General features: G+C 41.6%; 3 protein-coding genes across 4 annotated transcripts; all 3 read left to right on the forward strand.

Annotated features, from left to right (window-relative positions):
• Window positions 1-2,821: 2,821 nt before the first annotated feature.
• On the forward strand, window positions 2,822-5,129 carry RB195_012061 (uncharacterized protein; the record flags this gene model as incomplete). Its single annotated transcript, XM_013452386.2, has 4 exons — window positions 2,822-2,866; window positions 4,683-4,793; window positions 4,858-4,980; window positions 5,034-5,129. The coding sequence occupies 4 exons, from the start codon at window positions 2,822-2,824 to the stop codon at window positions 5,127-5,129; spliced, it is 375 nt and encodes a 124-aa protein (XP_013307840.2).
• A 1,508-nt stretch (window positions 5,130-6,637) lies between these two features.
• RB195_012062 (uncharacterized protein) lies at window positions 6,638-11,235 on the forward strand (the record flags this gene model as incomplete). Of its 2 annotated transcripts, none has more annotated exons than XM_064193742.1 (5): window positions 6,638-6,903; window positions 7,264-8,025; window positions 8,196-8,487; window positions 8,573-8,660; window positions 11,165-11,235. In XM_064193742.1, 5 exons carry the CDS (start codon window positions 6,638-6,640, stop codon window positions 11,233-11,235), a joined length of 1,479 nt encoding a protein of 492 aa, XP_064051324.1. The 2 variants fall into 2 exon arrangements, with proteins under 2 accessions (XP_064051324.1, XP_064051325.1); XM_064193741.1 differs by lacking the exon at window positions 6,638-6,903 and adding an exon at window positions 6,961-7,004.
• Window positions 11,236-14,183: 2,948 nt separating this feature from the next.
• RB195_012063 (uncharacterized protein) lies at window positions 14,184-16,081 on the forward strand (the record flags this gene model as incomplete). Its single annotated transcript, XM_013452385.2, has 4 exons — window positions 14,184-14,228; window positions 15,621-15,743; window positions 15,806-15,928; window positions 15,986-16,081. The coding sequence occupies 4 exons, from the start codon at window positions 14,184-14,186 to the stop codon at window positions 16,079-16,081; spliced, it is 387 nt and encodes a 128-aa protein (XP_013307839.1).
• Window positions 16,082-16,507: the final 426 nt, after the last annotated feature.

Genomic DNA, 16,507 nt, shown 5'->3' on the forward strand with positions numbered 1-16,507 from the left:
TTTATTTATTTATATTTTGTCGTTTATGGTTAGAATAAGATGACTTCGCGTACAAAAGGACCAAATAAGATCCCTTAGCGGGCTATCGTATCCACTTGCCAGGAAATCTCATCTGTTTCTGCACAGTACGGTCCTTCACGTACGTGTTCACGTATTTCTCACGTACACGTTCCTGCTTTCTCGCTAGTTTCCATCAGTTTTTTCGGAGTCGTGTTCCTTGATTCAATGACAACACACCACGAAATCAACAATGCTGCTGGTCTCATCACAAACAGGAACGGGGCTGTAGATCACAATGATCCCATCTGCCCAACGTTGCAACTTAGTACGCGATAGAATGAATGTGAATCTTGTTGTCCATCGTCCGTAATCCAGCCAGCACATTTTAAATAGTTAGCAGAAGTTGGACTAGTCGCAAAAACGTGGATGTGTTGCATATTGCACCTGTTGTTGTTCTGTTATCCGTAATCAGTTGCATCGTAGGCGAGATCACACAAGATTGCTTAGCACGCTTTTTTCTGGACTAGACTACTAAGAGAAATTCGTGGTGTTCACGATTTTATTCGTCTTATACTAGTGAATTACACCTTCAGCCATATTTATTCGTGGAGAAATCTCACCATTGTCATTTGGTGCTGCGTTGCTTTTAATTCAAGATTGAGCACGCATTCAAAGAGAGATTTTCACGATAACCACTGCGACGATAACACTTTAAGGGTTGAGTCCGTAACTTCATGTTAGCCTTTTATCAACTTAGCAAAAAGATCCAATCGTAATCGCTGCAAATAAAAAATATCTAAAAAATATCTATCTAGGATAATAAAATAAAGAAAATAATGAAAAATAATAAAAAAATAAAATATAATAATAATAGAATAAAATATAGTAAAATATTCGAGGAATATTCGTGTAAAATATCCAAAGCCGGATTTATCAAGCTTACCTCACAGCGTCCTTTCTCTTCCAAGTGGATTTCACAGCATAAACGTCCGGCGCCCCGCTTCAATCCCCGCCTGAACTTCGCCGTCGTGGATGTAAAGAAAACATGGGAGACTCCCCTACGCCGCATTGAAGCAAGCGAAACTCTCTAGCACCTGAATTTAAGAATAATATTTAGATTTTCATCCAATTTCACTTCGTTTATAGTTGTTAGAAGGCGGTTACTGGGATAGCGTCGTGACTAGAACTCGGAGAAATCGAAGAGGAAGAACAGGTTCGACCTTCCTTTAACCATTTCGTAATAAGACTACAACTTGAAGGTAAAATTTATACAGTATGCACATATATGATACGTATAATTTCAGTATGTACTACAAATTATTTGTATAGCGTATATATTTTTTGTATTCGTTCCTTGTATGCTTCATTCACACGCACACATGGATGAGTGTGGAATGAAATGAATAAAAGTGAATTATTAAAAAATAACAAATAATAATAATAAGTGAAGCAAAGGCTAAGATTCTTACCACTCTTTACTGCAGCTAACGTTTTGGGACAACGTCACCTTCGTCAGAAGGTGGGCAGTCAGAACATTTGTATCATATCCTCCGAAATGATCAGGACAAGAGATCATCTCGTAAGAGATCAAATCCTAAAACAAGAACTAAAAAAGTCCAATTCGTTGGTTCAATTCTTACCTGGTTTGCTGCGTTCCCACGACTAAAGGAGTGATATTTATAAAAAAAGAAGGAGGAATTATTTATTATATTTATTTATTTATTTATCTTTATGAAAGATTGGATATGGCAGAAGCCGTTCGTGGAATGCACAGATATAAGAAGAACGGCGACTAATGCATCAAATAACATCGTATTGAATAAAATTAAATTTGAGGAAAAGGTGAAAACGTGACGGGCGAAGGAGAAGTGAAACGACAACGTCGCAACTGTAAGATGTTGACTCAAAGCCGATCAGCCAACCATTTTTGATCTACTTGATTCAATAAGCATGCTTAAGTGTCATCCTCATCGTTTTCTCTTTTTTTCTCGCCTCATAGGGGTTAAAGCATGAAACTTGTAAGAAAAAGTCTTCTGTTCAATAATGCTTATATCCATAACGACTTTTGTACATGGTGTTATCCGAAAAAGAAATGTTTGCAAATATCAAATGTATGAAATTACAATGTAACACATAACAGTTCAAACAACGCTCAATCGATTCATGTTATAGGATTTTTCTCATAAGCGGCGAATCCATCATCGTTAGGCGTGTGAGCGAACAACACATACACTGAAGAACGATTATTTAGATCTTAACTGTTCACACTGTATTTGTTTACTTGTTTACTTATTTTCGCATTTATTTTCGGATAATGTACCATCGAAGCAGCATCAAAATGAAGGATTTCAGCAAAAATTTTGACAAATTGTTGAGGACTCATTGGGAAAGCACGAAGGGGTTCTTGCAGAAGGAGGATCATTAGGTAGAGGGAAAAGAGGAGAAGGAAAAGAAAAAGCAAGAGAAGATGTATATTTAGAAATTAGATCACATTCCAGAAATACGCTACGAAGGCTCATACGGATATGTAGGAATTCTAATTTTCTTTGAAACGTCCAGATGCGTCCTCATTCCACCTCTTTCATTTCCATTTGCTGACGGAACATTGAGAAAAGTCAACGGCGAAAAGTGATAAAATGTGTGCGAATTTTCCATTTTATTCTATTTTTATTTGCATTTACAAAAAGATGTTAATAAGATAAAGTGGTATTTAGAATGATTTTTCAAATATTTGCACTATGAAAAGTTCAAAGTTTTTTAATTGTTATTCGATGTATAAAAGAGAAATATGGGGTCATTTTTCCACTTTCTGCGTCTGAAAATGATTCGCTTTATAGCGTTTTTCACCATCATCCACGTTATTTTGGTGAGAAATGCGTTTTATATATTCCTGTTAGTCAAGTCAAGTAATATGTAGCTTATAATGGTTTCCATGATTAAAAAGCGTTGAAAATTTTCAATGGAAAAAATTTTCCTCGCTTTCTCCATACCATTAGTAAGTACAGCTTAGAAAAGCAGCAATAACACAAAATATTCTCCTAAAAATATTTGAATCAGAAGCAACAGCAACGCCCACGGATTTCATTTCATCCGACTAGACAACTATTTACACTCGTAGGGCTAATAAAACTTACATTAAAGGCATCACCCCACAAATCTGAGGTGGTACGTATGTCAGGTGGAGAGTTCCTATATGGAGTCGTAGATTATGGAAAGCGGGGTGATTTCGTCCATTTCTTGCCGGATCGCTCGAAGCCGTATCGTCCGGGCCGTTTTTTACAGCAATTAGGAAGAAATGAACGGAATCACCCCTCTCTCCTTAGTCCACGATCCCGTATACGAATAATCCACCAAAAATCCGTACCACCTCAGATTCGTAGGATGATGCCTCTAAGTGACCGCATTAGGTGTAAAGAGTTGCATTTTTGGATGAAACTGTCTGATTTCCGAATGTGTGGAGATATTCCGCGTTCACATAAAGATACCTTCAAACTACATAGCAAACTTTATCGACTATCCCAATTCCATTGAAAAATTTTACTTGTAAAAGTAAAGCTAAAGTTTCTGGCGTTAATCAGTCCGGTTCCGCCCCCACGTCCACTTCAATTCAGAATCGTTTGAGGTTCACGAACGTGTAACTGGCCTATACAATGGCTTGCGGGGACTGGCCAATGTGTCAAGTGAGTGTTTTTATCCTCCTAGACAAGTCTGGCACCAATTCTGGAGGGATAAAAGCTTGGTGAGCACTAGGGCGGATTCGAACCTCCGATCGATCGTGCAGGAAGCGGAACCTCTAACCGCTACACTACACTCGCCCCTTTTTAGTGCTTAATATAATTACTAGTGAATCGCATTCTCGAATTCATTCTCTTTTGCGATTCACTAGTAATTATACTAAAATTACAATCATACTATTACATTTATAACAATATGAATAATTATTAATGGTACGTTTTTATTACTACGAGGAAGAGTACGAGCCCGAAGTCATGCGTTTCTACGATCTTAGAAACCATTTACAAAGAACCACTCCTCCCAAAACTACATCCAGCCAAATTTTCTCGTCGTAGTCTCCCCTTCATTATGTAGATTACGCTGTTAAGATTTAGCATTACCTCTCTTTTTCTTAAAAAAATCGCTTCAGTCTCATGAACGACGTTTCCACTTCTTATCGTAAGCGGGCAAAACTCAAACTTCTCGAGCAGACGACATATTAGTCGTGCTTAGACTTGAATCTCTACGATAGATACCATTTTATTTCCCTGAAAAGTAATCACGTTGAGAACAAAGGCTGATCATTCTCGAGTAATTTTAACGACAGTGGAATTTAAATTCGCAACGAAAAATTCACGAAAAGAGCAGAAAAGTTCAGTTACAGTACTTTTCTCCAAGATTGATGTGAGAGGACAGACTATTTGCTTAAGTTTATTGAAAAAATCTAGTCTGCACGGCGTAAAAATATTAACCAAGTTGGAAAAAAATAACATTTTTGGTGAGTTATAGCAAAGAGAAGTTCGTTTAGTCAATATCGTAAAATAAAAGAGAATACGCAAATCAAAGTAAGAGGTAAAAGAAATTCTAGTGTTGGATCTTTTCCCTCTCCTTTTTTGCTCTTTTTTACTGCGGGAAACAATGAATTCTAATCAGTTTTAGCATGAAAAAAATGGCTCATTTAATTTTAGGGATGCGGTCCTGCGACAGGACCACTACTACCGGCAATGGTTGCCCTGTTCACTGATGAAAATTTCGACGCAGCAAAAACTGCCTACTACAAATCATTGGCAACAGATCTAGTTAGGCAACCGAATAACCTCCGATATTACTTCCATAAATTTCAGACAATTTCACATTTTTCAGATGAAGAATGTCTTTAGTAAATATGGGCTCCCATACATAGAAGGTTGGGCGCAAATAACACCACGAAATGACGGCGGGATGGTCACTATAGATGTGAAGATTTCGAGTGTGGATTGTGGACAGGTGTGCCTCAGATACAGTATCTTGTATGGTTGCATTTTCTTAATTAAATCCAGCTACATCAACTTGTCACTCTGCTGAAGAATGAAATCTTCCTCATCGAATACGCGGGTTACCGATGTGGATCGAATCCTATAGTTTATGTACGATAAACGAAAAGAAATTGCAAGAATGCAGACTTCGGAGAAAATGAAAATTCTCCCAATAAAGAATTTCCTTAGAGAAAACTTTTACCGTATCCTACAATAAATCATTAATGCTATGATTCAATATTTCTGACAAAAGCGGACGTACTCGACACCTATAATAATCGATCAATCGGTCATAACCGAATTCAGATCGTGGTTTAAAATCATGATCTGAAGATTTTCGTATAACATTCCGCGACGCTATTTTTCACTTCTATTTTGTGCCTATAAACTCATCAGTTTTGACGTTAAATATCTTCTACTTTCAAACACTATGAGACTGCTGTAGCGCAGTTGGTGGGAGGTTCAGCTGCGATTACACGGTCGATGGTTCGAAGCCGCTCATTAACAACTGAAGCTAACTGGGCCTTTCATCTATCCACTATCGACAAATTGATAACACACTTATTCGGGATGATTGGAATAGGAATATTGGTATGATACCGATTGGTCAGCCACCGCAAGCCATTCTATATGCCAGAAACATGTTCATAGACCTAAGTCAGTTCTGAGTCAACTTAGGTGCTGATCCTAAACTAACAGATGCGTCCTATCCCTAAGAACTTAAAGTATTTGATTGGTAATGGTAACTTTTAGTACACTGAATAGTATGTCTTAAAAGAACGCGTTGATCTAGTCAAATCAAACGTGGAACTGTATCAAAGTGCTATTGATGAGTTCAAGAAGAAAAAGAAAACTGGAGGATGTCCTATGAAATATCTCGGATCTTTTTCAGAAGCACGAACACAATTATATCCAAGGCGGTTCATGTTGTGTATCATAGAATTATTTGAGTACTCCTTCCCTGAATGTTCCTGGTTCTTTTACTAGCAAAAATGTGTGCCCGGAGTAGGTATCGATCCGGATTTTGTAGGCGACACATCATAGAAAATACATTTGAAAGGCTCTTCTCATTAATACAACAGGACATTCAACGGTCCGTAACATATTACTCGATCTACAATAATTGAAACCGTCATATTCTAGTATGAAGAAAGAAAATGAAGAGGGTTAAGAAAAGGAAGAACTGAGCAGGTAGTGATCCTAGTTTGCCTCCTCGCTAAGAGATCAAAGATCGAAAAAAAACTCTATACTGTTGATCTATACATCCTTCTCTAACTTGTCCACTCTCCAATTTGAACTGTTCTGCCCCTACTTTGGCATGTCACCGAAAAGCTGTAATTTGCGAACTTTTTTTTGGATCAAAGACAGCTGTTCAGCTTCTTCAAAGGTACCATACCACACCATTTCTATAAGTACAGCACATCCGTGAGCGGGAAAGTCAAAGCAAATAAGGCCTCCCCTGCGGCATGCAAAAGGGATAGGTTGCTGAGAGAATCGGTGGCTCTCCAAGCGTGGCGTTCTTAGGAGAGTTTGTGCACTAAAGGGTTATTTTCAACGCCGTTTCTTAGTAGTGACTTACTTGTCGTAATCGGCGTGCAGGAGTTACAGCATATACATCCGCATCTTCGATGGGAGTGTCGTCCTTAAATATGCTCGAGCCGATACTGTTCGATCTTCAGTTAGAGTTCGCACAGAATCTACCCATCCGTCGCTATTCCACAAGCGGCGGAATTTCACGTCTTGACCGAACTGTTTGTCAACGCCTAGTGTCCTCAGATCTTCCTTCATCACCTCCGTTCAGAGGTTTCTTTTCCGATCAGGAGCCCTTTTCCAGTAAGAGTCTGGAAACATCCTCTGCTGCAAATCCTACCTCACGCTTCAAAGCGGCGCATCGGTGACTCTGGCCGTCGGACGAGACTGGTGGCGAGACTTCGTCTCGGCAGGTTCAACCATGCCACAAAGGTGTCCGACTAGTAGCCCGGTCCTTGGGCCAAGGTTACAGGCTAGCTAAGTTAGGAGGTAGTGCGACGATTCAGGTGCCAGGCTGCTAGCTTGCTAGTGTGACAAGTCGACCGATGACAACACCCCCGTCACGTCATACTGCTAATGTCTATTATGTGTTCTTCAGGAGCTATTGTACCCCCAGAAGCGACGCGATTTGTCCTCGCCCGGGCAATGTGACAGAGGACGGAGCTGACCAAAGAAGTTAGTCCGTCATCGTCAACAAAATCCAGTGCGCTTAGCAACACTTAAGGTTGGAACGTTTACTGCAAGAAGTCGTGAACTGGCAGACAGTCTCAGAAAACGCCGTGTTGGCATATGCTGTAAACAGAAGACTCGCTGGAAAAGCTCCATGTCAAGGGAATTGGGCGATGACTACAAGCACATCAAATAGCAGTTTCGTTCGTATCATATTGAACGAGTCGTTTAGAAACAGCGTCACAGCGGTGGATCGACTATCGGATCGCCTGATGGCTGTAAAAGTGGACACGAGAGAAGTGGAATTGCGAGTCGTCTCTGCTTATGCGCCACAAGTGGGTTGTAGTGAAGAAGAGAAGGTGTGCTTTTGGGAAGATCTGGAGCAGTACGTCCAACCCCTGGAAGGCGAAGAAGTACTTCTAATCGGAGGAGACGTCAACGGACATGTCGGTTCTCGGAAAGACGGGTTCGAGAGTTGTCATGGTGGATACGGCTGTGGAGCTCTTAACGACGACGGGTTGCGAATCCTGGAGTATGCTCTTGCAAGTGACTTGATCATTGCCAACACGCAAAATCGGGAAAGAAAATCGCATTTGATCACTTACACCAACGGAGGTCCTGAAACACAAATAGATTTCTGGATGTTACATCGACGAGATCGCCGACTACTTCGGGATTCAAAAGTCATCCCTACAGACCATGTCGCTGCCCAACATCATTTGCTCGTCATACACTTGAAAATCTTCCGTCCTAGGAAAAGACATCCAAGGACTGAAACACAGCGCATCAAATGGTGGAATCTGAAGGATCGAAAGAGGTATTTTTCGCGTCCATGGCTCCATCTACACTTTCCCACCCTACTCGTAGTGTGGAGGAAATGTGGTTGTCTACTCCCAGCGTCGTACGCTTGGCCGCGGAGAACACTCTGGGGAAAACGATTCTACGAAAACGATTCTAAGCCAATATACAAAAGTCTACGTGTTTCAGAAACAAGGACGTTCAGGCGGCAATTCGTGAAAAGAGGTCCAAATGTAAGCTCTGGTGGAGGATACGTCATCCTGAAGATCGTGATGCTCACCTAGCAGAGAAGAGGGAGGCCAGGAAGGCAGTCTTCATGGCGAAAACCGACCGCTACAAGGCTGTGTACGACATGCTTGATACCAGAGAAGGCGAGAGGGCAGTGTATCGTATAGTCAGAGCGCGCCATCGCTTAACGTTGGATATGGAGCACACCGAAATCGTTCAGGGAATTCTGATGAAGCCGTTCTGCGCCGCCCTGGTCAGATCCTGGAGAGGTGACGAGAGTACTACAATCACTTGTGTAACGAAGAATTCTGTCATCCTTCCATTCCAATTGTTCCCAGGGTCCTGTTCTACCCAATACTGCACTCGAAGTTAGTGCCGCCCTCCCAAAAATGAAGACAAACAAGGCAACCAGTCCTGAGATCGAGGGTCTGTGTGGTTCGCAACTCTTTTTAACAAGATCGTTGCAGAAGGACGGACTCCAGACGTTTGGCAAACTTCCGTGAACGTGCCTGTCTGAAAAGGGAAAGGAGACATTGTTGATTGCAATTCGTACAGGCCTATACGACTGCTGTGCCATACGATGAAGGTCTTTGAGCGGGTCCTGGAAGCTTGTCTGAGGAAAATTGTCAGCGTTTCACTCAACCAGTGCGGCTTTTTGAAGGACTGCAGCACTATAGATGCTATCCACGCTATCCGCATCCTCCTGGAGAAGCATCGAGAGAAAAACCGAAGTGTGCATCTTGCTTTTCTCGATCTCGAAACATGGAAACATCCTCAAGACAACTCGGACAAGACGATTTGACGGTTTCCGCATAAGGTGACCAAAAAAGTGAAGACATTTTTCCGCGACTGCTTCCGCCGAGCAAGATGTTAATGTTCTCCACATGTCATCCGCCGATACATCATATCCACCTTCGAGCAAAGTTCTTTGTTATGGCACACCATCGGCCAAAAGTAGACTAACAGTTGTCTAAACAGCTTTCCTTTCATAAAATAAAGCTTCTCCGCCGACAGGTCGCCAAGTCTCCGATCCGTACATAATGATAGGGTGATTAGCGGATAGGTATACTCGAAACTCTACTTTGTTGGCGGTGGGAACGCGAAGGAACTTGGTCAGTGAGTTGAATGCCGAATCATTAGGTTGAGTACAATGTTCTCGGACAATGTGGCTGTGGAATTCTAGGGATTATAACTCAACAAAGAGCTAACGAAAATGGATGCACGATCTACCGCTTGTTAGAGTATAAAAGGCTCTTCAAGAGGCTAACAAACAAACCAAACCAGTTCCTTTCCTGCCACCAAGCCGTTCAATTTCAAGCTGTTTCAAGCTCCACATCTGCAAAGCCATACCCTTTCTCTATCTATCTGGCCAAAAACCCGCGGATACCTATAGACGCCTGAAGGAAGTTTACAAGGAGCACGTTCCCACTAGAGGTACACTCCACAAGTGGCACTCGAAGTTCGCGTCGGGCGACTATTCCACCAAAGATGAAACTCTGCATCTGGTAGAGAATACACACAGCAACGAAAAGTGGGAGCAGTGAATGCAGACGTCTACACTGAGTAACTGAAGAATTTAAAGGGAAATCTCGAAAATGCATGTCCGCAATAGCACGAACTCTACTTCCAGCACGACAACGCAAGAAGGCAAAGCCTTGCAAGGCATTGCAAGAACGACCGAAGTTGAACTGATGAAGTTTGGCTGGACAATTTTACCACACCCACCGTATTCGCCAAATCTGGCTCCCTCAGATTACAACCTTTTCTACTATCTCTAACGTCATCTGGATGATGTCAAGACTCCCAAACCCGCGACGACATCAAATAAGCACTCGAGCAATTCTTTAAGGACTGTGTACTACTTTTTAAGCAGAACCAAGATTGTTATTGATCTTTATTCTGGCTAACGTTTCGGCGTCGTCGCCTTCTTCGGAACCTAGAAAATCAAAGACACGCGTAATCTACTCCCTCAAACGCCTCGTCATCGCACAAGATATGACTTCGCGAACAGATTATTCAAATGCAACGTAGCCATAGCGCTCACCTTGATAGCCACAAAATCGTGATGTTAGCGGACCACCATTTGTTAGAGCTGCGCCGCTAGTATTAACTAGTAACGATGCCCCCGCCTCTAATCCCTTAGTTCAAAACCCGCAAAGGTCTTGATATGGGGCCAGCTCGTCGTTCACAGCGATGCATTCTTCTTTACGATTCATGATGGGACTTTTGGCAGTGATATAAAACGCTTCCAATGTATTCAGCGCCAGAACATCTGATTCGCGTGCTGAGATCCTGACAGCTATCTTGAAAGAGGTGTTATCATGACACTGTCTGCAATGCAGCACGAGGAAGCTTATGACAGGCGGGTCTGCGAGACTCAGTCAGAGTAGTGGACATACCACCTGCGAAACTGAAGCAGCAGCTAGTCCATTGGTACATTGGTGAAACAGGAAGATCACTATGTATCCGCGTCAAGGAGCACCTAGATGGGCTCGTAGAATCAAAAACATCATCGCCTCTAGGTGCTCATCGCAGACAGTGTCATGACAACACCCCTTTCAAGATAGCTGACAGGATCTCAGCATGCGAATCAGATGTTCTGGCGCGGAAAACATTGGAAGCGTTTTATATCACTGCCAAAAGTCCCATCATGAATCGTAAAGAAGAATGCATCGCTGTGAACAACGAGCTGGCCCCATATCAAGACCTTTGCGGGTTTTGAACTAAGGGATCAGAGGCGGGGGCATCGTTACTAGTTAATACTAGCGGCGCAACTCTAACAAATGGTTGTCCGCTAACATCACGATTTTGTGGCTATCAAGGTGAGCGCTATGGCTACGTTGCCTTTAAATAATCTGTTCGCGAAGTCATATCTTGTGCGATGACGAGGCGTTTGAGGAAATAGATTACACGTGTCTTTGATTTTCCAGGTTCCGAAGAAGGCGACGACGCCGAAACGTTAGCCAGAATAACGATCAATAACAATCTTGGTTCTGCTTAAGAAAGTAGTATACAATCAAACTCTACGGTGCCAAGATTCAAAGAAGGTCGAACTTGGAACTTACTCTTTAAGGACTAGTCCCCAGCGTTCCGAGCAAGGACATCTACGATCTGCCTAAACGTTTGTAGAAGACCATCGATGCTAACGGGACATACTTCAAATGATTCACAGTTATCGTGTAAAAATTGTAAGATAAATAAAATATTGCCAATTTGTCCGAAAAGTCTCGACTCAGTCTAATAGCTTAAGCGCATCTTTGCTGAATATCACTCTCGTAGCTGCGATCGTTTTTCGCCATACGGGCCAAGTAACGGGACTCATCCACGAGTTCAAAAAGTTGCCCATCCACCCTGATTCCTGTTGAGGTCCCGAGGAGATCCACATCTGCCTGCATTCATCAGGCGGAGTTGCAATCCGTAGCCTGCAGCCAAATTCAATACAAGGTTGACAACATGTTGTAACTTCGCGAATATTACTACATCGTCAGCGTACTCAAGACCCACCAACGGACGTGCAGAATGTGCTAGAATGACATTGGCGGGACAATGCTCAAGTGTTCTACGCATTACGATACGAATTACGATAGCAAAGTTGAACAGAAAGGGTCCCGCCATAGTCCCTTTTCTCATTCCAGTTTCCACCTTGAGCGTTGTGTTACTGCTGGTGCTCAAATCGCAGTAATCGGTCTTCTATTCATGTCGCTCATTAGGCGTGCGATATTTCCTTGAACTCCATCAGCGCATTGAGAAGACAGCCTCGGTGAGAAGAATAAAAAGCGGCTTTGAACTTCAAAAAATCTAACTGTAGAGAATTTAAACACCCCTGCCACACTTCAATCACTCTCTTCACAATAAAAATCTGATCAATGATCGATCGTCCTGGGCGAGAGCCGGATAGTTCAGCGCGGTTGGTTTCTTTGCGATATCGGATTAGCCGATCGAGGACAATATGCTCCAAAACTTTGTATATTACACAGCAGTGATATTCCCCAGTAATTCCTGAGTTCCGTGACCGACATCTTGTTGATAGCGCGTCTCCACGAGTCAGGTATCCTTTCGTCAATCCGTATTGAACGGATGATCTGATGATGATACTCTCGACCATATTTTCCATTCTTCATTTTTTGAGTACAAACCAGAATCTCCGATTGCGTCGGCGGTTCTTCGCTGACCGCGGTGTATGTGCCTTTGGGAGTGCACGAATTCAAGTACTGAGGGCGCTTCTCGGTTAAGGAAAGTGTTGAAATGTTCCCTCAAGATAGACAGGGCTGTCTCCACGACAGCGACTCCGTTGGCAGTGTTTAGGCCAGGCAAGCACCTCTTCATCTTGCCACTATACCGGCTTAGCAGAGTATATACTTTTCTCGTGTTCATGTCCTCCCATGCCCCCGTTTCTTCGCTGTTGATGTTCATTCGTCCTCACAATCACGTTTCAGTAGACGACATTGCGTCCCTCTCATACTCTTCATCTAGCTGAGGGCATCAGCACTGCGAACAACAGATACAGAGTTGTACGTGGATATTGTTTTCTTTCTTCTTTCAGAACTTCTTTCTACTCTCCTCATTTTCGGGCCTGCCGGGTCTAGCTTCCGTTCATATTCAACTCCACGGTTTCTTAGTTTTATGAAGGGAAATTGACCGTGAACACGCTCGTAATCTGGACCTTTAACTTCGATTGTGGCATTACAGTACAATTGGAAAATTCTGGTCGTGATGTTACATAACACAGATGGTTTAATTGCCGACTATCATCTTTCAATCCATTTACAGCTTCCGCGTGACATTATCGAGAGTGACCGTGAATATTTCAGGTGAAATTGTGTCACCCTGTCGAACCCCTCTCTTCATGTCGATGATGATATTCTTGTAGAATGGTGAAATTTCGGTCGTGAAGTTACTGTAGAACTCTCGAAGTACCTTCGTGCATATAGTAGGAACGGCTTGGTTAGTCAATGCCTCTATGACCGCTTCCGTTTCCAACCAAATCGAACGCCTTCTCCAAGTTGATGGAATTGCGACGCAGTGATATCCTATGCTCTTGCTGTGCTTTTGTGAGTTTTGAAACGGTTTGTACGTGGTCAGTTCTGCTCAACTCTTTTTGACATCCAGCTTCCCGGCACAGGTGCCTTTAATCTAATGTTATTTTAACGCTGTTTAAGATTACTCTTGAGCAAAACTTGTATACGACAGACAGTAACCAGATTGGGCGATAGTTGCAGATGTCATGTCATGTCATTTCCGTTCTTTGACGCAGCAAGATATTGCTGATTTTTTAAATTATTTAGGAACCTTCCAATCCGACAGGTAAACGGATAACAAGCTTCCCAGGTGTTGTTAAGTAGTGGCGGTAGGTTCTTCAGACTTCAGACTTTGTCAGAGTGGAGGACGATTGTTCACTGACATAATGGAATGCCGGACATCGGAATGGAAGAACTCTGGGATGGCATGTCCATCTTCTCTCAAATGGTGAGGAGCCGAGTGGACGAGGCTATGAAGAGATATTAGTAGAAGTCGTGAGTGAACTTCATCATTCCTTTTCTTGATGCTGTTGTTGCTCCATCTAGTTTTAGAGAGCAGTCATTTAAGTTTAACGATTGGCGAAGTTCCAACGGACGTAACGAATAACCCTCCATGCCTGTGCTGCTTCAGGCAATACTGCTGCGCTTCTCTCTTTTATGCAGAACACACTAAGGAGACTATATGTGCAAATTCTAACTTTCTTTGATCCTCTTTTTTACTCCAGTCTGACAGAAAATAGGGAAGAGTACATAAACTTTGCAACTTTTCCGGTCCATTCTATTTTTATTTGCATTTAAGAAAGGGTATTAATAAGATTAAAGAGTGTTTAGAGAATTCAATATTTGCGCTATAAAAATTTGAAAGCTTCAATTGTTATTCAATGTATAAAAGAGAAATGTGGGATCGTTTATGCACATTTTGCTTCCGAGAATGATTCGCCTTGTGTCGTTTTTCGCCATTACTTATGTTACATTGGTGAGAAATACGTTTTATGTAATTGATTTTTTTCTTAATCAAACAATAGGCTACGCTGTTTTTTAGGATTAAAGGTAGTGTTTGAAGAAATGTTCGATGTGTGGTCCCTTCTACTAGCATGTACTTGGAAAAACAACTTGGAAAAACAACAACAAAGAACAATAACAGAAATAAATATTTGAATCGGAGAGATCAGGGATCCCATTTAACTCGACTAGGCAACAATTTACAGTGAGAAACTATAGTCGATTTTATTTTTGATTCACTTCAGATGACTTTATTTTTCTACAGTAGGTGTAAAAAGTTGCTCTTTTGAGCAAATTACTTAGTGTGATGCTGCGATCTCGATGTGAATTCTGGAGTAGTACGGATATTTTGCACTATCACCGTGATAGCTACAAACTACCAATTACCGAATGCTATCGACTACTGGCAAGGAATAGGAATAGCATTGAAAATTTCCCAGTTCCTTTGAACAAATCCAATGTTATTATTAATTTTGATCATAAAAAGAAAGCATGAACAGAATGCGAGGTTTTGCAATCTCAAAAATCATTTATGGACTATTGTCGCCACCGAAAAATCCTTCCAGACAAATTATTTTCATCGTATGATGTTATCTAGATTATGTTAAATGGACAAAGTCTAGCAATCGTCCTTCCTTTTCCCTTACGGAAATAACTTTAGACTCATGAAAAGAATTTTCACTGGTTACCGTATCGGTACAGGCTCAAACTAGATGTAGACTAGGTATCGCCCGTGTTTGGACTTATGTATTTCCTAGCTTAGCGATAGAACCTACTTTATGTTCTGAAAAAATAATCAAAGTGAGATCAAACGTTGATCATTTTCGTGCAAGGCGACGGCGCAACTTGAATTTTCAAGAAAAATTTTACGAGGAGATAGAAAAAGTCTTAATACAGCATTTTACTCAATGCAATTTTTTAATTTTAAAGTATTCACTTCAAAAAAGGACAAAAGAGGATAGATTTGACTTTTCCTCCAGCTTTGTGGAAATGTTCTAGTCTTTACGACCGCAAAATTATTCCCGGACTTAGGGGAAAAACATTTCCAATTAAGTAATTATGACTAGAAAGAAGTCGTTCACTCATTGACGTAGAAAAAGAAGAAATTCACAAACAAAAGAAAGAGTTGAAAAAATCAGAGAGTTGTTGCCTTTTCTCTTTTCTTTCTTTCTCTTTTTACTACTGAAAATATTGAAGTGTGAACAGCTCTACCATGAGGCAGTGGAAGGAAAGCAAACGATCGCAAGCTCGTTAGAGATCCCATCCCAAATCGTTGCTAAACAACCGAAAAAGAACAGATCCTACGAAAAACCGTCCACAGTTACATTCGAATTTCAAATTTCTCAATTTCCGCATTTTATTTCAGGGATGTGGTCCTGCGCCGGGAACACCACCACAGCAACAACAATCGGCAGTCGTTGGTTTGTTCACTGATGAAAATTTCGACCCAGCCCAAGCCGATTACTACAGAACTTTGGCCATAAATCTAGTTAGGGATTCTAATGACCTTTGAAGTCATTTCCCGTAAATTTCATAGAACATGTTTTCCAGATGAAAAATGTCTTTGAGTCCTACGGAATCCCTTACGTTGATAACTGGGCGCAAATATCGTCACGAGATGATGGTGGAAAAGTCACTATAGATGTGAGGATTCCGAGTATTGATTGTCAACAGGTACGACACATCCAGATACAGTATCCCGTACAGTTGCATTTTCTTAACTAAATTCAGCTACATCAACTTGTCACTCTGCTGAAGAATGAAATTTTCCTCATCGAATACGCCGGTTACCGGTGTGGATCGAATCCGATAGTTTATGTACGATAAACGCAAAGAAATTGCAAGAATGCAGACTTTGGAGAAAATGAAAATTCTCCCGATAAAGTATTTCCTTAGAGTAAACTTCTATCATATCCAACAACAAAAAAATCATTCATGCTATGATTCAATAATTCTGACAGAGACGGACGACATACCCGACAGCTAATCGATCAGTCGGTCATAACAAAAATCAGATGATCGCGGAGATGATCAAAGAACTCTCGGATCACATTCCACCAATCCGTTTCTCTTCAGTTTCAAACCATTCCAACGCTAAACACCTTTCATTATCAAACTCTATGAGACGGATGTAGCGCAGCTGGTAAGAGGTTCGGCTGCGACTACACAGTACTCGATGGTTCGAAATCGCATGTTCTATGTACTCCACGAACAGTCATTAAGGCTATTACAATCTAGTGAGAAGAACGAAAA

The sequence above is a fragment of the Necator americanus genome, chromosome III (genome assembly GCF_031761385.1).
Source record: "Necator americanus strain Aroian chromosome III, whole genome shotgun sequence".
NCBI classification, from domain to species: Eukaryota; Metazoa; Nematoda; class Chromadorea; order Rhabditida; family Ancylostomatidae; genus Necator; species Necator americanus.